The sequence below is a fragment of the Callospermophilus lateralis genome, chromosome 2 (genome assembly GCF_048772815.1).
Source record: "Callospermophilus lateralis isolate mCalLat2 chromosome 2, mCalLat2.hap1, whole genome shotgun sequence".
Classification (NCBI taxonomy): domain Eukaryota; kingdom Metazoa; phylum Chordata; class Mammalia; order Rodentia; family Sciuridae; genus Callospermophilus; species Callospermophilus lateralis.
The window spans coordinates 67630021-67645666 of record NC_135306.1 but is presented as its reverse complement, the minus strand read 5'-3'; the positions used below and the strand labels follow the sequence as shown (position 1 = coordinate 67645666).

The 15646-nt window shown below is 39.6% G+C and overlaps 1 protein-coding gene across 1 annotated transcript in view; it reads right to left on the bottom strand.

Moving 5' to 3' along the window:
* The window catches only part of Pgm5 (phosphoglucomutase 5), a 164638-nt gene that overhangs the window by 32579 nt on the left and 116413 nt on the right, over positions 1–15646 (bottom strand). The window contains exon 10 of the mRNA XM_076846040.2: positions 209–343. Within this exon, the coding sequence (XP_076702155.1) occupies positions 209–343 (135 nt within the window). The remainder of the gene's footprint in view (positions 1–208; positions 344–15646) is intronic.

The window sequence follows — 15646 nt, the reverse complement described above, 5'->3', positions numbered from 1 at the left end:
TCACCCCAATCAAACTGCAGAATAGTCAAGAGAGCCAAGTTGGGAAATAGTGGTCTGAACTTGTAAATAAATGCTAAAAAGAAATTTTTCGGTTTGCCATCAACTGAAGCTTTCAACATGCCTTTCCATTAAAGGCCCATGGAAGATCTTGAAATTTCCTAGGAGTGGGGAGACACATAGTGTGGAGAGAATAGCTCTGCTTTTGTACCTGTGGTTCCTGGTCATGACCGCTGGGATCCCTCTCGTAGCTCTCTGCATACAGCCTGATGGTGGCTCTCATACCACTGGAGGAACTAAGCCTGAAGATGAGCCGTGATGCATCCGAGAAAATGATCCTCAGGCCCTGAGACCAAAGACATCCAAAATGGATCAGTGAACAAATGATCAAGCAGATGATAAATAACTCCAACCCACTGTGGCAATCAGCATGAGTCTATGATCTAAAAAACATCAGGGTCATGACAACTGTTCACTGGCTTTGCGTGCTTACTCAAGTGGAACAGTATGGTAAACCTACATGCTTCTTGAGGTTGTCCACTTGTCTCTTCATTCTATTTCTGTTGCTCTGTGGTTAATGTTGGTGAGGGTTAGGATCAAAACTATGAGCAGATACTTAAGTTTCCCTGGTCTGGTGATGTGAAAATCAGGAAGAAGTAGGGGTAACAAGATAGGATGATGTTTAATAAATGTTCTTCAAGTCAAAGTGTATCCTTTACAAATCTTCTAGATGTAGGTAGGAAATTTATCTATTTCAGTTAGAAAAATGGTCCATGTTCAGGTGAGGGTTACCCCACATATTGCTAGATGTTGTTTTAAGCATGTCTCTTTGCTTTGTTCTGTTTTTTTTTCCTCATTACCACATTCTTCTGGTAGTAGTTGAACCCCACAATGAAATGCTCAGGGCTGCAGCCTCAGCTGAGCGGACGGTGGCTGAGCACGCCCTCACCCTCATGGCTCTCTCCTCTCTTCTCACCTCTAAGTCCTGGCTACCAGGATAGGGTAGGAACCTAGCTAGAGCTGCCCAATGTTAGTTCATTTTTGGTTCAGAATGTCCCTACTCTCTGTATTTCCTCTTATTTGTGGTAGGAATATTTAAATATGATGACCATAGATTACATTTTGACTACTGATGAAGGAAATTTGTTATCCTAAGACAACTGATAAATTGTTGTTAATAATGTTGACAGAGACCAGAGGGTGAAAGAGGAAGGAACAAGACAGTGACTTGCTGCTTCTTAAAATGTGAATTTCTTGGGCAACTTTGCATTAAGCATTCTTGCTAAACAACTTATCCTTGAAACCTCTGGCCTCAAATTCTGCCTGTTAAAAAAAGTAAGGCATTATTAAAATTGTAACGTAACTGCTGTATAAATCTGAGTGCCAACTCCTTACCCCTAGTCCCACCTGGTGATACCTGACGGAAGCAGATTATGGTTCCATCTGAGTGGTTTTCTGCTTGTCTAGGTTTAATAAACATATTTTGTTCCAACCCCAAATAAAAAGCTTTAGTTTCTTTTAGAGAAGTTCAACAAAAACAACAGGGAGCCATCTCCCTTAGTGGCAATCAATTACTCTATTGACTTTGCAAGTAGGGTAATACTGTCCAGGATTCATTCATTTGGAAAACCTTTTAGGGTGGCCTTTATGGACTAGATTAAGTCCTGGGTATGTGGAGATAAAGACACAGTATATGCTAGTTTATTAAAATAATTAGACACAGTTTTCTTAACTACCTTTTGCTGCTAGAGAAGTATATGGTCAACAAAATTCCAATTGAAGCAAATGAACAAATTGTCTGTGATCTGGAAAGCATCACATCATATTATATTCAAACTGACAATAAAGCCCCAAAGGTTCCATAGTTGTGTTCACAGTGATGTTTTTACAAACACTTTTGAAGCTGTTACTTACTTTTAATCTTACATTCCCAATGTCACCCTGTATGGAACTCACCAATATGAAACTCACTGCTCAGGACTATGGCTTACATATTAATTGGTTTAAATAATTCTAAAGCTGAGTCAATAACACATTTGTTGTTGCAGATTCTAGATAAATTGGGTCCTCTTCTTCCAGTGATCTTCCAGACACAACCCTTTAAGGTCACTTTCATTATACAATTAGCCTCTTAGATTAGTTTATGGCCCCTGAGAGGTATTTAATAATTCAAGTCATAACAAACCATCCATATGTGTCATCTGCTCAAAACAGACTTCACATAATGAAATCATGCTATTTTTTTTTCTTGAGGGTATCATAATAACTTTGGTTATGCTACATGCTAGCATGTAGAAGACCCTCTGAATCTATATCTGGTAGGCAAGAATAGATTTTTCCCTTGAAAACTAAAGGAGTAAATAGCAGACATTAGCCCACCAGAGATGGTTCAACATCTCTCTTTCGTAGGAAACCAACCATGAGATCTAAATTGAGAATCCATGATGTTTAGGAGATCATTTCAGGTGAAGAATATTATAGTTCTTCTTCTCCATAAGGAATGTCATGTTTTTAAAATATGATTTTTTTAAACACAGGCCATTCTTGTGTTTCAAAAAATCCCAGGACTATGTCCTTAATGTGTGATTAGTTGAACAGGATTGCTTTGAGATCTGCATGTTCCTTACATGAGCCTCATGGATCGTGCAACCCAAACAAGAGCTATGTTCTTTCCAGTGTGAATCACCACCTGCTATCCATTATGCTACAGGGCAAAAGTCATCACTAACCAAGACTTGTCAGGTTTCTAACTCTTAATTTCAACAAAGTATTAATCATATAATTTGCCTTTATTTTTTAGGTTACAGCAGGGGTTGGCAATGTACTAATTATAAGTGGAATTTAACCTGCCACCTGTTTCTACAAATAAGTTTCAGTGGAACTCAACCATGCCCAATCAGTTATATATTGCCTATGGTTGCTTTTGTGCCACAATAGCAGAGATGAACAGTTGTGACAGAGGGCATCTGGGCCACAAGGCCTAAATGTACTACCTATCCCTTTACTTCAACATTTGCTATCTACTGGTGTAAACCATAACATTAACCACAGCATAGAATATTTAGCTTTCAACCCTACACCAGACAATAGAAAATATAACTATCTGCCTTATCAAAATCTCAATAGAGAGAAATTGTGTGCCGCAGTCCGGCTGGGCAAAATAACTGGAAGGTGACAAGCAACTTGAAGGTTGAAGCGGGAACTGCTTTATTGCGGGGGAACTCAGAGGGAACTGAGCGGGAACTCAAGGTAGCAGGAACCCAAGGTAGCAGGAACCGCTTTATTGCGGGACAGCAGAGGTATATATACCTAACTGATACACACAGCTTGACTCAATTAGCATCATCTAGATACAGCAATCAGCCAATAAGGAATCCCCACCATCTAAATGACTCCGTGGCGTTGCTTCACAAACCACTCCTCCTGGCAAACTGCCAGGCACTATCTTGACTTGATTTGCAGTCCCCAACATTGTGTACATGACAAATTTATCAGGGTATCCATTTCCTCCATTTCCAGATGTTCCACCTTCTAGCCATAAGTTCATCTGGAAATATTTGGCTCCAATCAACTTCTGATCACCTATGCTCGACAGAAATGAATTTATTAAATTGCATTTTAGTTTTGTATTCTCACTTTTATTGTGTAGTGCTGCAAGGCACTGTCTTATAAAGTCCACTTTCATAGTAACTATAGGAAGATTGTTAGAGACTGTATGAAGCTTCATGTAAGACATTTCCTCAAGAGCCAAGTGTTAGAAAAGCCTTTTCTTTCCTGAGGAACTGGTCTTCCTTCTCTTTCTGATGACAAGTACTTTGTAATTAACCATATTTCCCTTTTCAATATGGCTGCCAGGATACTTAATGCTAAGTTTGAGGTTCAGTCCAAGTAGATCCTTATGACTTGCATAACTGTGAGTTTTTCTTCTTCTTTTCTTGACTCTCTAATTTATATATTCCCTAGTCTTGATTTCTGTTTCTTATTTACATTCTAATAACTTCATTATGTTTTTGCTGCCACAAATCCTCTTGAAGAACCGAGTCCTACAGTAGATGAATAAAATGAGTTCCCCTTGCAGCCTTAACCCTAAAATGTTGGAATTGCTCAGTTTTGTCTTTGAGTCTTTCCTTCACTGACATGTTCTGGGAGGGCAGAACCTTGCTTACCTCCACTTTACCTGCCTAATCTAGCACAATACCTGGCACACAGCAGGTCTTCCAAAAACACTTGTTGAATAAACATCACTGCATGTTCAACACCAGGTGTGAACACACCAGGGGCCCCACCAAGACAGTCTCTGAAGGCCTCCCTCCACTTTTAGCAAGGGCCCACAGGCCAAATAAAAACACTCACATTCCTCATGGTGAATTGGAGCAAATGTACCCACCCCTGAAGGATAGTGGTGGAAAACAAAATTATAGAAATGATGTGTCATTATGGGAGTTTCTCTAGCATATCTTCCCATTCTTCATTTCTCAAAATATTCTGAAACAAAGCTGGGGCTTGAAAAAAACAATGAAGTTGAATCCAGGTAGCTTCCCATTACTGGTTGCATAATCTTGGACAAATTGCAAACTTTGCTGCACACTGGAATTAGCCAGGAGGATCTTTTAAAAAATGGTGGTGCTAAGCTCTTGCTCTCACCCCAGGCACTGTGGTTTAATTTGTATGGGGAAGGGGTATAAAAGGGCCCTTCAGTTCTGGCCCAGCATTTCCCTTCCTCCTGAGTGCCTGTGGTGTGTGCCTCAGTGAATAGTAGGCTTTTCCCACCCTGGATTTCTTGCAGTGAGGAATGGTGTTAAAGGAACCCTGTCACATGCAGCCGCTGCCGCACAATTACCCTCCAGTTTGCTTCCAGTAGTAACTACTGCAATTCTTTTTTTTAAATCCCCTCAGATTTTTCTACTCTTTGATTTACTATTCATGGACAGTTTGAAAATAGTACAGGAATAGCAAGTAGATAAACCAGGCTAGGACTCCAACGTGGCCACTTATTAGCTGATGGTCTTGAGTAAGTCATATAAGTTCTTCAGCCTTAGTTTTCTAAAAATCAAAGGAAAAATAACTTAGCTTGTTGAGTTTCTGTGAGCATCAGATTAGGAAATGTTTTGGCAAAGTTGCCTCAAAAAGTTATCAATCACTGTACAAATATTATGATTCTTCCTTTACTAAACTTTTAATGAAAATGGTGCTGTGCTCCAAGTTTTCCAAGCTTCCAGATTTGGTGCATACTGCTCACTAAAGCCTTAACACTGATGGTTTATGATGCGATGGTGCATAATTACTGTAAATTAGGCAGAATTAAGATTAATTTCACTTAGGAACGTTGTCATGCCCTCTGAAAACACTGCTGACCTCACAGATCTCATGCCCTTTTCCTTCTCTATATCTGCCCCTGAACTGGCTTTTTTGACAATAAAGATCTTGAAGCAATGGACCCTGACCTCCATAATCAGCCAATTTAGACCCTGAAGTTCCTAAAAGAAGGAACTTTGTGTCATCCAGGCCACAACTGAAAAGAAAAAGAGTTTCAAAAAAACATGTTCAATGAAACATGTTTAGTGAACTCAGGACCTAGGACTTCAGCCTACGTTTTCTGACTGCAGGTTTGTGATCTGATGTTGGTCCATATGAAACTGCTGAAGTTCATCCATGGCCCTTCGTGTGAAATTGTTTGAACAGTATCTCATATGTTTTGTATGGTCCCCAAAGCTGGCTCAAAGCCTTAAGTAGAGTAAGTATCTGATAAACGTTTGATAAATGAATGTTAGGGTTTTTGTTGTTTGGTTTTTTAAGCCCTTGTGTAAATCAATGCAGAGAAATCTGCAAGTTGCTAAATACATGCAGTGCTGCCAGATGTTAGTTTGGAGACTCAGGACATGTTGCAGCCAGGCGGGAAGGAGGAACTGTACATTACCAACAGTTACTTGGCAGCATCTGACCTAGTCAAATATCGATGTAGGATGAATTCCAGGGGGAAACAGCATATGGCCCTGAAATCTGGTACAATGTCACTTATACAGTCAGTTGGCCACACCAGGCATGTGAACCTGGAGACAGGACAGTCTTGGAAAAGAGAGATTCTGTGAGCTTAATTCAGATATTTTCTCCCACAGGAAATCCCAAACGATTTATCTGGAAAGCTTCAAGGTGAAAATATTGCTATGTAACATCTGAACCATATTTTGTAGAAGAAAGCATGCAGCCCATAAAGCAGGGGATTTGGATTGAACAGACATATCTCTACACACACACACACACACACACACACACAGACACACACACACACACATTACATAGAATTGCCCATTTTTCTTTGTTTAAGTCATAGAATTAACAGTGAGCATGAGTTCAAATGCAGCTGAGCAAGGGAGCAGCTAGTCCATGCAGTACCTTCATATGAATTTCAAAAAGGTGTCTCCCCTGGGTCGGCAAATTACCAAAAAGCATCTTTCCTCTTAGCTAGACTGGACTTCAGTAATTCTTCTGTATTTGACCAAGTGCCTTTGTGCAGTGCACTGACTGTACCTTCATACCCAGCTGCCCTCCTCTAAGCTAGAGAAGATTTTTGTAAGTGTTTTTCTTTTTTGTCACAACTGTCCAGCTAACTTGGTGTTAACACTTAGAAAGACATATTTGAGGAAATCAAAGATCTTTTAAAATGTTCTTTTAAAACCTGTACCTAGCAAAAAACAAACAAACAAACAAACAAAAAACTTTATATGATGAGAGGGCTACTGAGGAAATAAAGACTTAAAACTTATTCCTCATCAAGACTTCCACTGTCAGATATGGAGCAACAGAAGTAGGTACACACATTCTATTTCCCCACCAAAATGACTGCTGATCCCTGTTCACACAGCACCTGCCCCAGTTCTGGGACGTATTGGATTCAGAAGCCCTTGACCTGGATGACAGCATGGCTTCCTCTCTTAGTTCCTGTGATAGTTTGCAGCTTTTTCCTTTTATATTTGTATTTCCTGGTGATGATTACCCTCTTGACTACACAGACATGTTAGCATTTTAGTAGGAAGTAACTGATTGCAGAAGGTTTAGATAGTTACTAAGATAGTCCCTGAACTATCCATTTAGGCCAAGAGAAGGTAATTCATTACGACTCCAATTAATCAGAAACAGGGGAATGAGGACTTCCCAAATAACCAGAAACAGCATCTCCATCACCCCATTTTCAAATCAGTCAGTGGGTTATTATAAAGCACTGATTATGTGTTTGACCCTTAAAGGATAAATAGAAAAATCTCAGAAATAGTGGCTATTAGAAAAATATTTTTAATCCATGGTTTTCAAGATGTCATACCAAGAGGCATATTAGGACAATACATAACCTAATTGTCTTTATTTACAACTAAAGGTTTGCAGAGTAAGCAATTAAGTAGAGAATTATAACCATAGCTATCACAACATGCTCTGAGAATGCCTATAAGAAATACTGGCTCTTTATCTAGAAAGCTAAACAACCACATTGACCACATTCAATTGTGGAAAAGTAGGTAGTCTGATAAAGTGGTTTCACCTGGGTCAGCTCCTACTTATTGTTCCAGGCACAATTTAACTATCACCTCTCCATAAAGAGATTTCTAGAATCCTGGTCTAGATAGTTCCCCATGGAATGCATACCCAAGTAAATTCTTTCTCAGCAATACTGTTCAATAAACTTGATAGCAATTACAAGTTTAATATCAGTTTGTTTTCCTTGCTAAACTGAATGCAGAGGGAAGGAATCTCATCTATTCTGTATGCTATGGATCCTCAATGCAAGAGGGCAGACTGTCTCATAGTGTTTGGTAAGCACTTGGGTGAAGACATAAATGAGTCAAACTTCACCATGTAATCCTAAGTTAGAAAAGGAATATTTATTTATTACATAATTTTTTTCTACATCACAATTTGCAACAGAAAATGATTTTTTTAAACCTACATTCATGTATTCAAAATGCATGTGGTGATTATCAACCCATGTCCTAAACATTTCTGGTTTTGAACACAGAAGAGCTTTATCAGGGTACTATAACTTTTGGATTTAACTAAACTCAATGTGGACTAATCAGTGTGACTGAAATGACTTCCAAAGTTCTGCTTCCAGATGCATAAACCACACTCCAGCAAATGGAGCATAATAAAGACAATGATAAATTATCACTGTGCCATTGATTAGGTTCATTGATTAGGATGTGATCAAAATTGAGGGCTTACAGGCATGCATCACTGCACCCAGCTTATTTGTTTATTTATTTTTTAGTTGTTGATAGATCTTTATTTTATTTATCTATTTTTTTATTAGTTCCACATGACAGTACAATGATCTTGACATATCATACTTTGGTGCATGCCTGTAATCCCAGTGGCTTGGGAGGCTGAGGCAGGAGGATCAAAGTCAGCCTCAGCAACCTCACGAGGCCCTAAGCAACTCAGTGAGACTCTGACTCTAAATAAAATACAAAATAGGGCTGGGAATGTGGCTCAGTGGTTGAGTGCCTGAGTTCAATCCCCAGTACCAAAAATAAATAAATAAAATAAAATTTAAAAATAAATAAATAAATAAATAAAACAAAGTTGAGGGCTGATGGTTGACCAGTTAAGCCTGAAGAGAGAAGACTTCAGCCTTGGAGACCCAGACTCCCCAGCTGACCTCACTTGGTGTCCATTATAGGATGATGACATCTCAGTGAGCTTCTCTGTATTGCTGCCCTGGGTTTGGTGGCAACAAGGTACATGTTAAAACACCATGTGCTAAAACTAAAATGTGATTTTCAGACTGCCAACTTACTTTCTTTATGATTTCCAAGTAGAGGAATTAAAAACTGCAGACACCTTACTGCATATTAAAATAACTCCAAAAGCAAACAGACTTTAGCATTAGTCTTCAAAGTGTGCTTTTTTGTTTGAACTCATTTCAAATGGTTCTTTTTTCCAGGGTGAGAACATCAGAATGTTTCCATGCAGGCTGCATAACTTGAAGAAGTATTAATATGCCCAGAGTTAGCCTGACATAATCAAATTGGACTTGGTTTTCCACATCAGCTAACTGGCATGCATTTATTTTCATCAGGTTTTTAATATCAGCTGAACTGTTACTTTGCAAATGCCTTTAGCACTAGTGGGATTTCATTTTTGAGCTTGCTAAATAGAAAGACAGGAGTCAGACTAGTCATGGAAAGAGACTCAATTACTTCAGTTTTGCTTGTGAAGTATCAAGGTTTCTCATTTCAAAGCAAATTTTCAAATGTAATATAGTTCTGGATTGATGCCATTATGGTGACACTAGGCCATCTCTCATTGTGGCACCACTTCTATCAGCCTGTCCTTCATTCATAACAACGGGACTGGAGGGTTCCTCTATAAGAGATGGGTAAGTCTCACAATTGTGGGTGTTGAGCAGAAATTCTAGGACTTAGGCTCCAAGTAGGAGGTGAGAAGGTACGTTAGTCAGCTTTTTGTTGCTGTGACCAAAATACCTGACAAGAACAACTTAGAGGAGGAAAAGTTTATTTGGGGCTCAGTTTAAGAGGTTCAGTCCATGGTTAGCCAAATCCATTGCTCTGTGCCTGAGGTGAAGCAGAACATGATGGAAGAAGAGTGTGGCAAAGGCAGGCTGCTCAGCTCCTGGTGACTGAGAATGAGAGCAAGTGCCAGGGACAACATATAAACTCTGAGGCCAAGCCCCCAGTGACATGCCCGACCTGCCTACAGTTACCACTCAGAACAGTATTCTTTTCCAATTATTAATTCATCAGATGGATTCATTTACTAATGAAGTTATAGCTGTCATGAGATTTAACCATTTCACTCCTGAATATTCCTGCATTGCCTGTCAAATAAGCTTATTGGGGTACACCTCATATACTAACCATAACATTCCACCTCTGACCCCCAAAAGCTCATGTCTATCTCACAACGCAAAAAGCATTTAGTTCATCTCCAAAAGTCCTGCAGTCTTAACAGTTCCAGCATCACCCAGAAGTCCAAGTCCAAAGTCTCCTCTGAGACTCAAGGGAAGCTCTTGGCTTTGAGCCCCTATAAACACCAAAGCAAGATACATATATCCGAAAAGAGTTAATACACCCATTCCAAAAGGAAGGAATAGGGGCATAGAAAGAAGGGATGGGAGCAAAACAAGACCTAAACACAGCTGGACAAACCACTCCTATAGCTCCATGTCCAGCAGCTAGGGCGCATGTTGGTGAGATGTGATCTCTAAAGGAATCAGACAGCCATGCCCCTTTGACCTTTCTGGTTGCTGCCCACAGGGCCTCTCTCTTCAGTGGCTCTGTGTGCTACCAGCAGCTTTCCTTGGCAGACATTCCTCTTTGCTGGCATCTCTTAGTCCCTGGGGTCTCCATTTTAGCTTTGGCTCCCTTCTCAGAGTTTCACCCATTGCCCCCTCCAGGGGCTACCTGAAGGTATTTTAACCTTGCTACACTTTGGCCCCTCAGATCTCTTTTGGAAATCTCAGTGGAAGCCTCTATGATCTCCTAACTTCAGTACCCTGCATTCCTGCAGAACCAGCATCCAGCATCGTGTGGACAATGCCAAGGTCTGCAGCCAGTTTAAGCAGTAAGTTAGTCCCCCCAGGGTCGCAGCTATAGTGACCTCTGAGTTCCAGGGCAGCCAAGTGTAGTGACACAAATCCTGGACAAACAGTTTTCTAGCCCTTCCCCCTTGTGAGCAGGGCACCCCCCATTGTTTCTTCTTAAAGGAGTTCTAAATTTTATACCCTCGAGCCTGTCATGGATGTAGTCTTGCTGATTCCTGAAATAACTTGCAACTTTTCTATTGTTTCTGTACAAAGAACTTAGCTTCTCTTCAGTGGTGATAATCTCTTTATTAATCACAAGTTCCTTGGCCCTGATATTACATGTGCTTCTTTTCTGACCCAACTAAAAGTTTTAAAAGTCTTTACTCTTTGCTTTCTGTTCCTAATTTTCACAGTTAACCTTGCTGAAATCTTCCAGAACATCCATGCCATGGTGAGAGTGCTGTACTGTCTTGAAATTTCCTCCTCTGGATTAATTTGTCCATCACTTTTAAATTCAGCCTCATAGAAAGCCTTAAGACATGGGCAAAATGTAAACAAGTTCTTTGCCAAAATGTATCACATGTGGCCTCCAGTTCCATTTTCAATAGATACCTCAGACCCATCTGAAATCTCCTGAGCACAGTCATTATTGTGTATATTTTTACTGGCATTTTAGTCTTCTGAGATCCTAGAAGAATCACCCATTAAGTTCTGCTTACAACATTTTAAGATTTTTCCAGCCTGAATCTCCAAACTTTTCCAAATTTCTCCTACAAACCAGTCCCAAAGGCTTCTGAATCATGTGGTCAGGTTAGTCGCAGCAACAATCCCAGGCCTAGGATGAATTTCTGTGTTAGTCAGCTTTTTGTTGCTGTGATCAAAATACCTGACAAGAGCAAAAAAAATTTAGAGGAGAAAAAAAATTTTATTTTGGGCTCACAGTTGCAAATGTTTAGTCCATGATCAGCTCATTTTTGTTGTTGTTGCTCTGGGCTGGAGGTGAGGCAGAACATCATGGCAGAAGGGCATGAGAAAAACTACTCAGCTTGTGGCATCCAGGAAGCAGTGAGAGCAAGCAAGGTGCCAGGGACAAAACATAAGCCCCAAAGGCATACCCCACCTGCCTATAATTGCCACCCAATATTGTTGCCCATTCAAATTATCAATCCATCAAATGAATACATCCACTGATTAGGTTACAGCTATAATCTAGTCATTTCACCTCTGAAAATTCCTACATTGTCTATCACATGAACTCACTGGGAAACCCCTCATATACAAAGCATAACAGGAGGAGATAATGATAAGCTGCCATCTTGGTATTGATAATGTTTGTTTGCATACTGATGGTGGAGGGAAAGAGACCCTGCCTGGCACAAAGGAAACTCAGAATGTCTGTACAATTGATTCACCCTTGAAGAAAGGTTGCCCTTTAGGCACATGGGAGTTTCCTAACCTTTCGCATCTTTTTCATCTTGTTACAAGGCATACCTGGGAACTTCTTAAAGTTTAATCAAACTGTTATCCTACTTTTATAGAAGCTATTGGCTGATTTTTCCCACTCATTTTGAGGATCAACCACTCATTCAGATTTTACCTGAGAATATACAGTGATATATCCTCATGGAAACAAAGAAGTATAATAGAATCAAGCCGTGTTAAATTGCTATTTCTAAATCAATCTCTCTTGGACCCATGGAACACATGGGTCAACTCCTCTCTGGCTCCCCAACATCACCAATATATCGGACACTTGGAGGCAGCCATGGCAAATGCCATGAAACCCAGCAAGCCCCAGTCTGGTTGGAAAGATCCCTAGGAACACACTTGGGGGTTGAATACTTCAGGGTTTCCTTCCTGCTCCTTGAATGACCCTCACCGGGTATCACAGGATAGCCTTCTCTAAACGTCTCCACAGCAGTGGGGTTGAGCAGGGGCTTATCACCTGGACAGGATTTTAATTTCATTTTTGTTGGAGAAGCATTTCTGCCTTATCTCTAGAGTTGTATATGAAACAGCCTTTTTTTCCATGAGCTGTTTCCTGACTCTGACCTCAAATTAAGGACAAAAGAGAGACTAAGCTGCCTTAAAAAACCTTTCCCTTTCTGCATCAGAGTGTGTGTATGTGCTGGTGGTGACAGGCAGGGGGAGTTCTCTAGGGAAGACAGGGAAATGTGAGTTTGAATCAATGCACAGATGAGTCAGAAACTAAAGAGTTCTTCTCATATCTTCACATGACAACTTGCAAAGTTGTATATTTTCCCCTGCTTTTCTTATCATATGTAGTTCATTAAATGCCAAAATCTTTCTTTCCCAAGGATGCTCTTTTAACAAACTAATTTTAGTTAAGTACTTACTCCTATTTGTTATATGCCAAAAATGTACATGTATTATTTCATTTAATTCTCCAAATGGCTATATGAACTGGCCCCAATTATTATTGCTATCTCCTCAGATAAGGAAAAGATGGCACAGGGAGGTTGAATGACTTGCCCGAGAGGAACAAGGGGAAGGAAGAGTTGAGACACATAGTTAAGACTTCCTGACTTTAAACCTGCACTCTTAGATGTTGCTCATAAACACTGTGGTAGCACCCTAAGGCACAGGATGCTCTGCAACAGAATGTTGTGCTTTGAGATAATTTCTTGAAAAAACAGGAATATTAAAACATTGTTTAAAAAACTGTTGCTGAAAATCCTTCTGTTGTGTACTTTTTTTTTTCCACCAGTAGGTAGAATAGAAACTAAACAAGAGGCAATTGGGAATCTCCCACTACTTTGAGACTTTTAAATCTGAATCTCAAATTTAACTGTGAAATATTTTAAGGAGAGAATAAACAAAAGAATTTGGAGGAATATTTTCTAACAATATGGCATATTGAAGACAATTTTCAAAAACATATGCATGTTACTTGTGTGTCTAAGGGAGAAGAGGAAAATAAGAGAGCAGAAGAGAGAAATTTACCCTTTCATTCTTTCCTCACACTGATAATCAAATCAAGGATTCTGTAAGGGGAAGGAACTGATATTTCCTGAGCACTGACTAGGTGCCTGCCACTGTACCTGGGACTTTCTAGAACATTCTCTTCAAACTTTCTTCATTACCCTTCATGATAATTATTACCTTCAACCTTCAAGTTGAAGTTCAGAGAAGTAGCGTGCCCCAAATCACAAATCTAGAGAGTGACAAAGCCAACCTGTCTGATTGCAACACAGTAGAATACTGAATAAATAGTTCCAGAGCAATCAGCCTCCCATAACTAGCACAGACCTTATGGTCTCCTGTTTCCTCTGGGTTGAGAGGGCATCTGTCTGTTTCCTTATGGAGATTAAATTTCCTTCTATCTGAATTTTAAAATAATCCATAATTTTATATGTTGTCTTGAAGTATGCTAAGAAACCAAAATAACAAGACTTAGCAAAGGTATGGGAAAACAGAAACCCTCATATAGTGCAGTGGAAATACTCAAATTAATTATGCTGATGCCCACACAATTTTATAAATATAGAAATCATGAAAGTATACTGCTTAAATGGGTTAATTGTATAGTAGGTAAATTATATTTCAATAAGGCTTTTATATATGTATATAAAAACTGTACTATGAAAAAATTAAAATTATATATTTGGTAAGTTCTTATCAATGAATGTGCCACAGTAATGTATAACTACTTTGAAATGATCCTAGTAAATTCAGATGTCTTTTAGGTATCTATAGTCAAAAAGTGTGCTCATTTGCACAATATTACCTATAGTGTATCCAGACTTACTATCCCTGGAATTGAATGCTGATGCTACGACATCCCACACGGCCTGTCTATGCAGTGTACCCTTGTGTAGCCAACAGGATCAACAGTGGTGAAAAGAATCATCTGTGACTGGCTGATCATGGAGATGCTGCTGGTGTTAACTGACTCCTCAACACTCTCACTGAACCAAACCCAGACTGCAGAGAAGCTCCAGTGTGACTCAGGGCCACCAGCCAATGAAGATGTCACTAGGGTCCTGAAATCTGGAGCAATGAACAACAAAAAGGTCCTGATAACACTTATCTATTTACAGTCATATTTCCAATCAGATGAAGGAGTATGGAAAGGAAAAAAATTCAATAAATTCCAGAATAAAAATGGAAACCAATCTCCATGGTAGCGGAGACAAAGGGGAGTGGAATAAACTGATGTCAGAACTTGAGGTCGGGTTGTGAAATTAGCCTGATGTGAATGGTTACAGAACATCCTGGGGGAAAAGTATCTAAATACTGATTGTACTGAGGAAGATAAAAGGTAGAGTGATATTGGATCAAACATAAAAAACAAATCAGCTCAACACACAAGCTTCTCATGAGCAGATAAAGTCCAGAACCTGGCATTGAGTAGACCTATCCCTCTAAGGGACAGTTTCCAAGTTTTCCTCATCAGTGAACAAAACCTCCCGAGGATACTTTAGAAAGCACATATTTTATGTCTCTTGAATCCTGCAGTAACAAAAACAAAGTGAGCCTTGAATTTGGGGGAAGTTTGTCCAGAAAGCCCTGTATAAAATGGAAATGGGCACGTGGTACACAACTGGAAAATCCACATCTAAATACAGGCTCAGAGATGCCAGCTAGGCTCCCAACTTTCCAAAGATTGATTCACTGATGTTTTTTCAGAGCAAATGCATTCCAGTCCTTGAATAAAACACTCCACAAATATAAAAATGTATTAGGGACTTTTTATACAAAGGATAGCTAAGAGCTTTTGTGTATTTGATTACATTCTATTTCTAAAATAATTCTGTGAGGTAAGCATTCTACAGATGAGGAAGAAATGATGGCCCCAAGAAATTAAGCAACTTTCTGAAAGTCACAACTAGTAGGTGGCAGGATATGATGCTGAGTCTCCTAGCTCCTTATCCATGATTTTCTCTACTACCCTTATCTTTCCAAAGTGAGGTGACAATCAGTTTGTTGGGCCATCAGAGGGCTTCTATAATGAAAGACTGATATTTTCATGGAGATAAAAGACCACTATAAAACTAAGTAGACCCGAGAGAGTACCAAGAGAATAGCAAGAAGGTATGTGGATTTATTGCGAGTTGGGGGATCATATGACAAGGAGGATATCGGAAATTC